General features: G+C 35.1%; 2 protein-coding genes across 3 annotated transcripts; one reads left to right on the forward strand and one right to left on the reverse strand.

The window, feature by feature from the left end:
- The first annotated feature begins 3,979 nt into the window (after nucleotides 1-3,979).
- On the forward strand, nucleotides 3,980-9,999 carry LOC130743409 (protein ZINC INDUCED FACILITATOR-LIKE 1-like). Of its 2 annotated transcripts, XM_057595639.1 has the most exons (17): nucleotides 3,980-4,230; nucleotides 4,714-4,754; nucleotides 5,688-5,851; nucleotides 5,936-6,038; nucleotides 6,162-6,215; nucleotides 6,341-6,403; nucleotides 6,505-6,554; nucleotides 6,678-6,753; nucleotides 6,864-7,052; nucleotides 7,154-7,241; nucleotides 7,393-7,478; nucleotides 7,569-7,676; nucleotides 7,807-7,851; nucleotides 7,926-8,064; nucleotides 8,867-8,955; nucleotides 9,290-9,333; nucleotides 9,517-9,999. In XM_057595639.1, the coding sequence occupies exons 1-17, from the start codon at nucleotides 4,077-4,079 to the stop codon at nucleotides 9,596-9,598; spliced, it is 1,575 nt and encodes a 524-aa protein (XP_057451622.1). In that variant the 5' UTR covers nucleotides 3,980-4,076; the 3' UTR covers nucleotides 9,599-9,999. The 2 variants fall into 2 exon arrangements, with proteins under 2 accessions (XP_057451622.1, XP_057451623.1); XM_057595640.1 differs by lacking the exon at nucleotides 7,926-8,064.
- Nucleotides 10,000-12,560: 2,561 nt separating this feature from the next.
- On the reverse strand, nucleotides 12,561-13,907 carry LOC130743411 (F-box/FBD/LRR-repeat protein At3g26920-like). Its single transcript, XM_057595646.1, has 2 exons — nucleotides 12,972-13,907; nucleotides 12,561-12,879 (listed from the first exon to the last, which is right to left on the reverse strand). Exons 1-2 carry the CDS (start codon nucleotides 13,905-13,907, stop codon nucleotides 12,676-12,678), a joined length of 1,140 nt encoding a protein of 379 aa, XP_057451629.1. The 3' UTR covers nucleotides 12,561-12,675.
- Nucleotides 13,908-15,357: the final 1,450 nt, after the last annotated feature.

The following is a 15,357-nucleotide window of genomic DNA, read 5'->3' on the forward strand; positions in this document are numbered from 1 at the left end:
ATATCTCAATAAAAACCTTTTTTTTTGTTTTTTTTGTTACAAGGAGGGAAAAAACCCAAAAACAAGAAAGCCTAACTAGCCAGCATCAAAGCTGGAGCTGGAACCAATGTCTCTAGCAAGAATAGAGTGGCATTCACCAAATGGGCTATCAAAACTGTGAGTCCCATACTGGAAGCCTAGACCAAATAATCCGCCAAGTTATTAGCAGAGCGCGGTTCATGCTGGAAAACCAAGTTGCCATGAGCTGCTTGCAGTTGGCGAATGCTCGTAGCTACCGGTTCATACCTGTGGTAGGTGGTATCCGGCGAACAGAGCAGGTCCACCACTTCCGACGAGTCCGACTCCACAATTACCTGTGTGGTATTACGAGATCCACTGCCGTAGCCACCGCAAGGAGCTCAGTAAGAAAGATGTTCTTCGTTGCCATCCGACCAAGGTTCCTACTGAAACCTCTTATCTCAATAAAAACTCTGTTTTCACGTTAAAAAAAACTCTGTTTTCAAACCTCAATAAAAATAATTTAAATCTTAATATAAAAAACTCTTTAATTCACTCACCCAAGTCAATTCAACATATTTCATTCGATCTTTCCAAACTAATTCTACTGTCAATTTTCACTATTCTTTTACTTCCCTGTATCTCGCTAGCACTCAAGGTCTCCCCAAATCTAGCACCAATTCGTCCATATATCTCGCATTATTCATTTTTTCTTCCCTCAAATCCCATTTTTAATTCTATGACATATTTAAATATTTATTAGTTTCTTACAATTACTTAGAAAAACACTAAAATTATTTTTAAAAATACCCGTGCATTGCACGGGCTACATACTAGTTCATATTAAATTCAAAGAAAATCTAAACTTTTTTTTAAGTAAAGAAAATCTAAACTCACATACATGTTTTTATATATTTAGGTTCATTCTCTGCATTTTATTTCTATTTATATTCTCTTTCTATTTTTCTCCATTTTTCAAATGACACGAGGACGGTGGACCTGAATTTTAGACTAAACATCTTTCTCATTCTGTATTGACTAGAAAAAAAAAAGGTTTATTTTTCACGGGAGCAGTGACATTGGGTCATGGTTGTGCGTTCATACTAGAAATTAGAAAACAACTGGCAAAATGTGTTTTTTATGTCTTGCTAGTAATACTTACTAATTTCTTTATAGTATATTTTTTCCTGGATCTCGCATGTTTTAAAACACATCCCGAATTCCGGATACATAGGACGGAAGAATAACAAATGAAATTAATATTAAAAAAAAACACAAATATTCATGTATCACATTACTTTTATGTAAGTGTTTACGTGGATTTTTGGTAAACAAATATCCTCTTAGTTCGACTAAAGGAAGTTTAGATTCAGGGTCCTTTTGAGAAAACGCTTTGCCAAAGTATTGTGTGTGTGTGTGTTTTTCGACAAAAACGAATTGGTTTAGACAGAACTGAATTTCATTAAACATGGGTCAATTACAAAAGAGTCACATACATAAAATAACACAAAAACTAACAAGAGATGTGGATCTCGACAAGAAAATGCATAAAGGAACTGGGAATTAAATAAGCTTAAACGCGAGAAAACTAAAGCGTTGGTTCTGCAACATACTCCTCCATCATCACGTTGTGCCCCTTGAGTCTCATTGATGCAGACATTTGGAGCTTTTGGTGAATTTTCAGAGTTTGAGTTGGGAACCCCTTTTTCTGCTGCTGCTTCTTCTATTTATAGTGCTGTTCCTGCTCACGTTCTTGGCGGTTTTTCTTGGATGCATGATGGCTTCGTGGGTTTTGAATTTTGGCGCCATGCCCCACGTTTAGCCGGTGGTCTTCGCGCACGTGACTCTATTGCCACGTGGATGGTTCTGAGTCGTGGGCAACCGTTGCTATTCGTGGCATCGTGGGTATATGCACGTGCTTGTAGTTGCTTGTTACTCGGTAACTGCCTCTTCCATTAAGATGATCGAGATTTCTTCATCTGCTGAGTTTGTCGATATATAGCTCTCACTAACTTGACTTTGAGGGACACCGTGTGCTAAGTTGCCGGTTTCGCCATAACCCTTTCTGTCGAGAACCCACCTTTGCACAATGGTATCGAGAGTCGTAGTACTCGTAATTTTTAGCTTAACAGTAAGACAGCCCAACACCACCACCTATTAGAAAATTATGGTGGTTTCTAAGTCTAACCACTACAAATTACAAAGTTTAATTAGTGAATAAAAAGAGGCTTTTTCTCGGTCATTTTTAAGTTACTACAAATTAAAATAAAATTTATAGTCTACAACTTGAATGAAATATGTAGAATCTTTTTATTTTCTGGGCCTTAGTGTGGAATAGAGATATATCTAAATTTTTTGAAAGTAAAAGAACTAATTTATAAAATGAAACGGTATAATTTTCTTTTTTTACACCGGAAAGATAAATTGTACCTATTAGGGATTAATCAATGGATCTCCCCTACCTAACCCATATGTCTTTTATTTCTTACCACTTGAGCTATCATTCGGGAATGATACGGTATAATCTAAATGTATTAGAATAGAAGAAACTCCAAAAAAATAAATAGACTTTACCGGCTGTTAACAACCGCTATAAATTACATGTGTGTATCTTGCAAAAACCGATAGTATATACACGAATCAGCAAAAAGTCATCGTGCAAAAGAGATCTAAAAGACGGTGACCCCTAATGTGGACCACTTTTAAAGTGGTCTAATTTTAGATCATTTTTTTAACTTGCTATAATAAGTCAACACATCTTTTTTTAAAAAAATTTAATACATGATAAATTTTTAATGATATTTTTTTTTAAAAAAAATAATGTGTCGACCTGCTATACCCAGTTAAAGTAGGTAGTGTAAAATGATACCACCTAAAAATAGTGCATATTAGGTTCTCCCCTAAAAGACAGATAGAAAATCTTATTTTTAAGATAATAGAATATGAGCCATTCATTACATGAACACAATAAAATACTAGTATAGAAAATCTTATTTTTAAGATAATAGAATATGAGCCATTCATTCCATGAACACAATAAAATACTAGTAATCATTTTATGTGATAATATTAAATTAATTATTATATCATCCACATTTGTGGTGTGTGTGTTGAGAAAGATAGAAGGGCGACGACTGTCCCAAAGTTCTTTCTTGACGCATTTAAGGAGCAGGTGAGGTGGACACAACAAATAGGGGATATTGCTGTGTTTGAACAAGAATTCGACGTTGCATTTTGACGTCTAGCTATCTAGCTATCAATGATGAAAGAAAACGAAGTTCAACAGTCACTGTCGAAGAAACAGTACTTGTAAAGTAGTAGAAGAATCGAAGGAAAATGATTTTTAACCCTCAGCATATATATGCAGAGTTCTGTAATTAAAAATACTCGTTAATATGTAAACTTATAAAAATATTAATTTCTGACATCTATTCTAAGTTCTAAGAGCATCTTCAACAAAAATTTAAAGTTAGTTTAGCCAATTGCTTAAACTTATAACCCATAATTAGAGGAAGCTGATGTAGAGTTTTTATTGACTAGCTTTTTTGCTGGTGGAAGCAAATAGTTGTTTGGTAGTTCTTAGAATTAAAAATCATTATTTATCTCTGATTCATCAACACACAAAAAATGTATAGAGTATAGTTATATTTAATAAAAAGTAAAATAAAAAACCGTAATTTGAGTAAAATCTAGTGTACATTAGTTGTTTATGAGTTATTTTTATTCTATGTGACATTTTACACCCATAAAAATAGTGATCATAAACAACTCATTAAAACCCGTACCCTACATGCTCTACCCTCTAAGCGTAAGCCGTCCTATGAACAAACAGGCATCCTCACTTATAACGTAAGCCATCATATGAACACAATAAAATACTTATCATTTATGTAATAACAGGGCATCCACATTTGTATACGTGTAAATGCTTTAAAAATAAAAGAAAATATTTTTTGAAGTATATATATAGAAGAGTTAGTGGTGTGTGTTGAGAAAGAGAAGAGGACAACTATTCTAACTTGATTATTGGTGAGGAGGACCGAACAATCAGGCATTGCTGGCTGTGTTCTAACAAAACAATGATGAAACAAAAGGATGTTGAACAGCCATTGTTGCTGAAGAAACACTACCATGAGAATTGTCCAGGTTGTAAAGTGGATCAAGCCAAAGAGCTCAAACAAGATGTTACCATTAGGAATCTCTTGAGCATTTGGATGGTGGTGTTATGCAGCTGTAAGCATTGATTGAACTTTGTTTTTCAGTTTTGGATATTCTGTTAATCTGTTTTGATTTTGAGGACCAATTTTTTTACTTTTGCATTGCATTTCCTTTGGTTTTTGAACATGTCATAATAGGCTTGCAGTGGTAGCTAAATTACCAAGATTCAACCAAACTTAGCATTGCTTTCTATAACATAAAGTACCTTTCAGCTATTGACCAGAAAATTAGAAAAAATCCCTTTCTGTGAATTCTTGTATTTTTTTCTAGTTGTAGTCCAATTTGGAAAGCCTTTTAAGGGAACTGATTTCTGTTCATAACATTCTTTTTCTCCAATTTCCTCAATTTTTATTCACAAGAGTCCAAACAAAGTTTGTTTTAGTATTATATTACTATTCTCTGAGTTAACTGGTTTTTTATTTTCAATTTTATATAATCCTCTCTTGTTGAATCTGCTTCTTTATCAATTTCTAAGTTTCTTTGTCTTATATTGTGCAGCACTGCCAATAGCTTCTCTCTACCCTTACATATATTTTATGGTAAGTTTGACAAATGGCACAGTAATCTACACATCTCTGATTTTGTGGGATTTTCACTTCTTGGAGGTTGCTCTTAATACTATATTTAATTCTGGATCTTTCAGTTCAGTTTTAGCTTTAAATATTTTTTAAAACTAATTAAGAATGTAGATAAGAAGTCATGCTCTTTATGTGTGCAGTGCACATAAGGTCTTGAAATTGACTGCAATGAACTGAAACTAATATGGAAAAAGTTTTTATCACCACCCAATTCCACCTCCACCAAAGAGAGATATAGGAATAGAAACGAGAGAAGTGATAGATATGATGAGTGACGTGGTAGGAAAATGATAGAGAGATTTGAAGAAAAAATGAGAGGAAATATGATTGAAGATAAAGTGGGGATGAATGAATTAAAACTGAAACTAATATACTATTGTTTTGCTTAAATCTGCTTTAAATCTTTGTTACATTTTTTGGAGGAATAAAAAATTGAGTAAGAAGAATGCCCTGTCATGTTTTGATAGCTTTTACCATGACTATGATGATTGCATATTGTGGGGTTGTGCTAGATGTACTTTAGAGGGAGCTTTTTGAGTCTAGAAAACAATTGGTATAACTATACAGTGTGGTAGGGTAAATATGATTGTATATTGGTACCATGCATGGCATGAACTTACATAAACTCCTCTCCAAATCACAGCTAATCCTGAGACATTAATCAGAAAATTTTATTGAATATACAAAACTCCATTCACTATTTTCCCCAACTATAACAACTTCTTATCTCTCCCACAATATAGTTTTTGTCTTAACAGATATGTAAATTGTTTCTTGTGGCTTTTCCTCTTCATTTCTCACTTGTCAAGACTCAAGAAACAAACTATATCTGAATGCAACCTTAACTACAGTTGCATAAGCACAAATAATTACATACTATCGATCTATTTTCAGGTAGATGATTTCAATGTCGCAAAAAGAGAGGAAGATGTAAGTGCATATGCTGGTTATGTAGGATCCGCATATATGCTTGGCAGGGCTTTGACATCAGTATTATGGGGAATCATTGCTGACCGTTATGGTAGAAAACCTGTTGTGATTTCAGGGATAATCTCTGTGTAAGTATACATGTCACTGAAGTGAATCCTTGGATTCAAGCAGTACTATGTGTTTGCCCTTAATAACAGTTACTTTGATTTCAGGATCATTTTCAGCACCCTGTTTGGCCTTAGCACAAATTTTTGGATGGCTGTATTTACACGATTGGTACTTGGAAGTTTAAATGGTTTGCTTGTTCCAATGATGGTACACACACAATCCTCCTGTTTCATCCCCTAAAATTAAAATTTTTAATTTGTGAATTTAGATATGGGTTGATTTGTACATTATATGCATGGCACAACAAGTCACAACTTCCTCTATTGACAGGCTTATTGTACTGAAATATTTCGAGAAGAAAAGCAAGCTCTAGGACTCTCAACTGTAAGCCACTCTAACCTTTGCCTACAATCATTTCCTTATAGGTTTTCAATTGGAATTGTTTCAGTTAGTAAATAAAAAAGGAGCATATTTCCATCATAATAATTTAAAATTTCATCTGATTTCAGTATAGTGCAGCTTGGGGCATTGGTCTAGTCCTTGGGCCAGCACTGGGAGGTTATTTGGCTCAGGTACTTCTATATTCTTAGATATTGAAACAAATACTTATTACATTTATATTGTTTACTCTTTTACTTTTTTTCTCTAAGACTTTGTGACATTCAAATTGTAGCCAACAGTGAAATACCCACATCTATTTCCAAGTGATTCCTTTTGGGACAAGTAAGTAGTTTTTTCCTGATTCTTAGTTCTACAAAATTTAAGGATTCAAATTTTTCTATATGTATCTTTTCTACTTTCCTTATATTCTGATTGTCATTTGTCAAAATATTAATCTCCCTGCAGGTTTCCATACTTCTTGCCCTCCTTTATAATATCAGCTTTTGCATTAGCTGTAGCAATTGCCTGCATCTGGCTTCCAGTAAGTATCAAACATGTGCTACATTATTGATTTATCACTAAAATACTTCAAGTGTGTTTTTGTAGTATTTCCATAAATGGAACTGTTTTAAAATACCTGGATCATTGCAGGAAACACTACACAACCACCCTCCTAGTGACGAGTCCAGTGAAGAAACTGAAGCTTTAGAAACTGGAAGAAGTGGGGCTGACAAAGTGAAGATAATCCAAAAAGATGGAAACCTCTTCCTAAACTTTCCCTTAATGTCATCTATCATTGTGTACTGCATTTTCTCACTTCATGATAGTGCTTATCAGGAGGTATAATTTTCCTTCTTAACAAGGTTCAAGTTGATCTATGCATCTCATTTATTATACACTGTTTTAACTTTTCTCTCCATCTTCTATCTACTTGTTGTCAGATTTTCTCATTATGGGCTGTCAGTCCTCAAAGGTTGGGGGGATTGAGTTTTTCAACTGATAATGTTGGTAACGTTCTTGCAATAACAGGTACATCTTTAACATGTCTTCTTAGAGTGTTGATTTACTCAGACATCTTAATTTCTTTATTGCTTTGGGTGTACAAGTGACATAGATCCTAATTTTTCTGCACATTTCTCAAATATTTGTTGCTTAATTGCTGATACTGGTCAATGTTCAGGTACTGGTCTTATGATCTACCAGATTTCCCTATACCCATCATTGCAAAAAGCTTGTGGAACAGTAAGGATTGCTCTCATCACAGGGGTAAGCTTTCACATTTTGTAGCAATTAATTCAACTTAGCATTTCATTATTTTTTGTTCTAAATATCATGTTATTTGGACGCCTTGTGCAGGTGTTATCCATACCTCTATTGCAAAGTTACCCCTTCATAGCAATGCTGTCAGGCTTTTTACTAAACCTTGTGATTAGTATTGCTTCTGTTCTGAAGAATATCCTGACTGTAAGTGCATCTCTTTGCTTATTCGAGAAGCATCTCTATTTCAAAGTTACCCCTTCATAACAATAGTTCCGTTCACTTTTTGCCCAGAAGTGAGTGCTAATGTTTGTTTGTATTTTTATGTTTGATTCAGGTGAGTATTATAACGAGTCTATTCCTTCTGGTGAACGGAGCAGTGGTAAACTTTTGGCTCTATTCTCCATTTATTTCTATATAAAACTTGTGATTGTATTTTAATGGAATTGTGGCTAGGGATGGCAACGGGTAGGGTCGGGTGCGGGTTTTGCATCTCCCATACCCGAACCCGAAAAGGAAAACCCGAACCCGAACCCTACCCGAAAATGTCGGGTGAAGAAAATGAATGCCCATTTCCGACCCTATCGGGTTTCGGGTAAACCCTACCCGAACCCGAAACCCACAATGTTTATTTATTCTTGCCCAAACCCGACCCGAATGTACAAAAAACACCTGTTTTATGCAATTGTTGAAATATTTGCATATTGCTATTAAGATAAAATTTGTAAGTGTTAGCAACAGAAGAGTTTTCTATCTTTTTTCTCAATCAGTGAATTCACCATTCAACAAGAGTCATAACCTTTCAAATTAAAGCATACATCAAACTTAAGAGAACAAAAGTCATAATCTTTGAAATTAGAGCACACATCAAACTTATGAGAGAATACATGAGTACATGGAAATAACACAAAAGTAAATTTTGTGTTCCACAATCAAAATCAGAAAGTTCTTCCAAAATAAGTAAATAAAACAGTGTCTTAAATAACATCTTCTTCCTAAATGGGCACAAACGCAACAGCTATCAATCTTCAAAATGGTAACCTGAAGTACTAGCCATCAATTCATCTGTATTAAGAAGTGAATCAAAAGAATGATTAGTAAAATATTTAATTCAAAATATTTAATTCAAAATAGTATCAGTAAAACTCTACTAATACTATTATATATACAGGGGGTAATTTAGTAAATACATGTGTTCGGGTAGGGTTCGGGTATGGGTAGTGAACATCCCAGACCCGAACCCGAACCCTATTTTTTAAATCGGGTTTTACCCGAACCCGAACCCATACCCAGTCAACTCGGGTTTTATCAGTCAAATCGGGTCGGGTTCGGGCGGGTACCCACGGGTTCGGGTTAAATTGCCATCCCTAATTGTGGCATGTTAATTTGGAAAACAGGAACAACATCAAAGAGGGGCAGCGAATGGTGTTGCTATGACTTCTATGTCAGTATTCAAAGCAATTGGCCCAGCTGGAGGTGGTGCTATGTGAGTGTCTCTTTATACCAGAATTTTATTGTTCAAACCTATGAATGCAGATATCTAGCTTTGAATTAATATTTCAAATGAGAAAAAGGAAAAAAAAAAGGAGTAATGTAAATGTTATACATAAAATCTTTTTCTGTATAGATTAATTTTAGAGAACATGTCTGAAATTTCATGCTAAGTTCCTTAATGATATGGTTCTGTGAGAGGGGTAAAGTATGTATTTCCAATAAAGTACCACTTTCCAAGTAGTGAAGTCATAAAAGCTTTAAAAAGAATTCAATTAAGAAAGCTATATATGTGTTCAGTTTTCTTATACTGAGTTTGGTCAATGCAGATTAACTTGGTCACAGAAGCGGATGGATGCATCTTTCCTCCCAGGTATGATGATCAATCCATGTAACATATATGCTGCTTAATATGAAAAAATACAGCAAATTTCTTATGATTTTGCAGCATATAGAGTTTAATCCCTAAAAATAAGTAACAGAAAGAAAGAGTGCATGCAAACTCTTATGAACATTTGCACATGCCTTGAGCTAACTGTTGTAAATTTAACTGCAGGCACACATATGGTCTTCTTTATCCTGAATGTTATTGCAGGATGTGGATTGCTATTGATGTGTACACCATTTCTGAGAGTTAAGAAGAAAACTCCCTCTGAGCAGTTTGGTGAAGCATCTCCAATTCATTAGTGCTTCGTTTGGTGATTGGTAGATACTGTATACACTGGATCATGGTGATAGGGATACATGTTGCTGATTGATGGTGTAAAAAGAAATGGATTTTAAGTGGAGAAATTATATTAGTGGAGTTCAGTGGAGCATTTAATGAAATTTGATTCATCATCTGGTTCATGGGTTTTGAGATTCATAGGATTTAACCTGTACATGTGTCTAATATTCACTACCTTGAATTTTCCAATAGTTGTATTGTTTCATAGTATGTCCATTAATTGTACCAAGAGGTTTCTTATGTATCTATAAAGACACATGTACTAATTCATTTACCACAAAGCCAATAAATATAAATCAAGTGAGTTTCTTAGATTGTTTGATTGTTCTTCTTTCTCTTTCAATCTCCTTTATTTCCTTCAAAAGTGATATTAAAAGTGTGGTTATTTGAAGATGTCTAATTCCATTGTTTCTATCCCTAAACTTACAAAAGAAAATCATGATAGATGCATTGGAGATAGTAGAACAAGGATATGATGAACCAGAAAATGAATGAGCTTGAGATCAACAACAAAGACACATTACAAAAGAATTGTATATTGGATCAACATGCTCTTAACATCATTCACGCGACATTGGATGATGAAAAGTTTGAGAAAGTGTTACATGTTACATAGCAAAAGAAGCTCGGTTAAATTTTAAAAGGCCAATATGGAGGATGTTAGGGAGACATAAGGAGCTCAAAGCATGAGACCGTGCACTAATGAGTCAACACCGAAGATTAACAAGAGATTTAGACACCAACATCTTACCTAAAAACTTAAGGCATTGAGTTTATGAGTTACGTCTCTTATAAAATCTTCACCTCACTTGACTTGCGGCACACGAAACCCTCACCATAGTCCTACCAACTATCGGCTCTGATATTACTTGTTGGGGAGACAAGAGGAGCTCAAAGCATGTGACCATGCACTAGTGTGCCAACACCGAAGACCAACAAGAGATTTGGACACCACAACTTTACCCAAAATCTTAAGGCATTGAGTTTATGGGTCACATCTCTTATAAAGTCTTCACTTCACTCATACTTAACCAATGTAGGACTCCAAATCACACTTGAATTCTCAAGAGTTGAGAAGGTGAAGGTGCATCTTCAAACTTTTCTTTCTAAAGATATATATATGAAGTGTTGAGAAATAATCTCTCTCAACATCGGTACAGTAATCCGGTCAACCAAAAGGCTGGTAAAAACGCTAGCCAAGACAGCAAATACCCTCCTAAAACCTTTAAGAAACCCACAAACACCCAACTGACATCCACCCAAAGATCCTTACACCTTATCGTTCTCTAGGATTTTGTGTTAAGTACTAGTCTTACTAGTTAGACGTTGGTTGAGTGAATGGTGAAGATAGCGTTGATCTAGCACTAACTAATCCTCGAAATTGGGGTGAGGTCTGGGATGAAACATGAGTAATCTTTCATTTGTGTGGGATGTTGTCTTCGATGTAACAAGTATGAGTCAACTAGCATGATGTCTCGGGTTAAAGTAACGTTTTTGTATGAGATGAAACATGAGTCAACTTTCAATTGACCGCATTAAGAAGACTCAGTTATATCGGGGGATAAATGAGGTTCCGTCAAACAACCAATTATCTCAATAGATTAAACTCTTGGGTAAGGGTCACATGATGAATAATTTTATATTATTATTTCTAACACATCCGCTCATGCAAGAGCCCTTTGAGCTTGAAGCGTGAAGAATGCACAAGTCCACCAATCATGTGCTTTAATTCTTTTTTTATTAGAAGTATATATTGGGAGCGACAATGATCGAACTCTAGACTGCTTGATCAAAGATGCTTTGATATTATGTCAAGCAACCAATTATCTCAAAAGCTTAACATCTTGAATAAGAGTCACATAAATGTTTTGTATTATTATTTCTAACTGTTGGCTTCGCTGAGGTGTGTTTGAGACATTCAAAACAATTCTGAAGGAGGCATACGCTGTTGTTCCACTGGATTTTTTTTTCAATTACAAACTTCAGTAAGACCATATATATTTTCCTTGGAGAACAAACGAGTTTATTGAAAGAAAGAAAGCAAAGGCAAAACATATTTTCCTTGGTTATATTCTTGAGAATTTTACCCTTCTAGTTCATATACTTTCTCAATTCCTAATTATAAGACTCATAACAGAAATTTTGGTGTCCCTATATATAAGACCACCTATTATAATCTAGAGAATTTTTTTTTTCATATATACCCTTGTATTTATTAATCATTTGTAATTCCAAAATTATAATTACCACTTAGCATTAATTATCTTCAACATTACCTAATACATTAATTATTAAGGGTAGATGTAGAAGATAATACATTGATATAAATCATTAGGCATTTTTTTAATAAGTGTGATTGTCACAAATAGAGATAGAGTGGTGCACGGTCAACTTAATTGTGTTGGCCTTTGATTTTGTTTCCTTTAATCATTTGTAGCTGTCTGTCATAGCATTTTGAGATTAATCTAATCTGGTGCAACCTAGAGATGCAATTAAGTGAAAAAGGAAATTTTGGAATCCTTAAAAGGACAAAAACCTTCACAAGATATGGTAAGTACCTTCAGATTCAGTTAACAAATATTCGCCCGCGCCCATTTATAAATGAGTAGTTAAAATATCCATTTCTTCACCCCATGGGTACTTTTAACCGTGGTGAATTTTTATCCGTGGGCACAATTTTTTTTTACTAAGCATATACAACTTATTTCTCTGTTCAAACTTCAAAGGACTCCCAATTTATCCAAGGATAAATAGATAATAACGAAACTTTTAACCGTGGTGAATTTTTATCCGTGGGCACAATTTTTTTTTACTAAGCATATACAACTTATTTCTCTGTTCAAACTTCAAAGGACTCCCAATTTATCCAAGGATAAATAGATAATAACGAACGAAAGAAAATCAGACAAGGAAGAAAAAAACCAGAGTAATTATATAATAAGCATCTCTCCAAGTCTCCATAAAAAGTTGAATGCATATATGTCATGTTTAATACCTTATGATGTCAACCTTTGCAGAAGGTGAGTTTTGAAGCAAATAATCCACTACCCAATCAGGTACAGATGAAAATGGATCTTTCAACAGGCCAGGTACTTTCTGTAACTTGTCTTCTCTCAGTTTAATTTTCAATGACTTCAAGCTACCTAAGATAGGAGACTTAAACTCCCACAAATAAGGAATTGAAAAGAGAACCTAAGCAATGAGGGACGAGGTTAGGATTTGATTTAATACAAGTAAATTGATTTTTGAAAAAAAAAATTGGAATGAAGAACATGTTTGATTACCTGAAGAGTACTTGTGGAAACCGTCAATGATTTTATATTGGTAAGGTTTACCAGCCAACTGAGAAGAATAAAAGAATACTCTGCACACCACCAATGTATATCAAAATTTACATGTTCAATGGAAGATATATTTATCCCACACAGAGTCTCAAAAGGAGTACCCGTAAAGGCAAAGGTACGAAGACTTGGAGAAAAGAAATACACTTTGTAGTACTGACAAGGGTGAAGCACGGTCAAATTGGTCAGCGTCTTACTTGATATGCATAGGATATATGCAGCACCACTAAGGTTACAATTTTCAATGATCAAACTATTTAACCTATTTAAAACTGAAAAGGGTTCAGCAACAACACCATCGTCATTTACACAGAAGTCGAAATTCACTAGATGCAAGGTAGTTAATGCTGGTAAATTAAGAGACTTCGGAAATAATGTTCTCTTAGTGTAACCGTAAGATAGGAGCTTGAGAGATGTCAAAGTCTGAGATGAAAAAATGCAATTCGGAATATGTTCAATATCAGAGGTTGTGACAATCAATCCTAATCGCTGGATATTGTGTAAAACAGCATATTTTACAATCCTTTTGAGGAGGTTAGGTTGAACCCAACCAAGATGCTCAAAATCTAGACCTTGCAGCACGGTTGAGCCATCGCGAATAGTCAGAAGCCGAGAGACGAATTTGGTGAAGCTCGGCAAACTGGAAAAGTCTAGGGAATGTAAAATAAGGGTTGGGAGATATTTCCAGAGATCCTTCCATCTTGTGGATAACACACATGTTTGGACTGCATGTTTGGCTTTCACAAATGATAAAATGTGAAGGAGAATGCAATCCGATAAGTCACTGAGCCGGTCTTTGTTCTCTTCATCTTCACTCTCACTTTTCCTTCTACTATTTCCATTCAGTGGAATCAACATCCTATCGGCTGAACTAGACATTCAGATTGGAACGTAAGTATAAAGAAATAGAATCGTTATTCTGCAATCTAAATTAAGTAAGAAACACGAATATAGCAACCATTATTCAGATATCTAATGAAGCATGAAAAGGTAAACGAAATAATTTTGTACAATCTAACAGAGAAGAAAACGCACCTGAGACAGAGCGAGAAGCAAATGTGGACTGAACTCTCCTTTGTGAGACTTATGAAAAAACTTGTAACAGACTCTGTTTTTTTTTTTTTTCTTTTTGGGACGTTTAGATTCTGGTATTTAATTTTTTTTTTCAAAAGAGATTCTGGTATTTAATTAAAATAAATAATTTTTTTTGAAACTAATTTAAACTTCAATTTATCACATATCACATCAGATAAAATAGCATATCAAGTAATAGGATCTTACTTTCAAAAAAAAAGTAATAGGATCTTTAATAAAATATTAAAACTGGAATTATTGAATTTAATAATGTGAGGAAGTGGGAAGAGCTTCTTCTTGATCAGAAAAAAAGTTAAAGACCATGAAAATCAGAAAACACAAAAACTTAAGTTTTAATAAGAAAATGAGGTGAATGACACTCTTTTGGTTCTCATCCCGAAGGTTGATGCACCTGAGCGGATCACCCAGTATAGGCCCATATCTCTCTGCAACGTGGTCTATAAATCCATCACCAAAGTCATCACAAATAGGCTTCGACGTGTGATGATGGAGCTTGTCTCTCCCACTCAATGTAGCTTTGTACCGGGACGCCACAGCTCAGATAATATTGTGATCGCGCAAGAAGTCTTTCATTCTATGAGGACCTTGAAAAGAAAAGATGGTTGGATGGCAATCAAAGTGGATCTTGAGAAGGCGTATGACCGGCTAAAATGGTCATTCCTCCTTGAGACTTTGCAAATGATTGGCTTCGATGACCATTTGTGCTCTCTCATTATGGTTTGTGTAACCTCTTGCCAATTTCAGGTGTGTTTCAATGGTGATCGTTCCCCATCTTTCAAGCCTCAACGGGGACTTCGCCAGGGCGATCCCCTTTCCCCCTATCTTTTTGTGCTATGCATGGAGCGCTTGTCTCATAGAATCAAGGATGAGCTTGACCGTGGAGATTGGAAACCTATTAAACTTTCTCGCAATGGACCTCCGCTATCTCATCTATTTTTTGCAGATGACCTCCTGTTATTTGGAGAAGCTTCAGTCTCTCAAATGGAAACCACAATGGCATGTCTTGAAGATTTTTGCCAAGCTTCTGGTATGAAGGTGAGCTTGCCAAAAACCAGGTTGATGGTCTCTCCAAATGTCAACTCCAATATCTCTAGGCAGCTGGCTCAAGTGGCGGGGATACAGTTAACTGATGATCTTGGCCGTTACCTTGGTGTTCCCCTTGCTCATCAACGAGTCACTGCGAGGTCCTATCAATACATCCTAGATCGAACTCAGCAGCGACTTTCCACTTGGA

This window comes from Lotus japonicus, chromosome 3, assembly GCF_012489685.1.
Source record: "Lotus japonicus ecotype B-129 chromosome 3, LjGifu_v1.2".
Lineage (NCBI taxonomy): Eukaryota > Viridiplantae > Streptophyta > Magnoliopsida > Fabales > Fabaceae > Lotus > Lotus japonicus.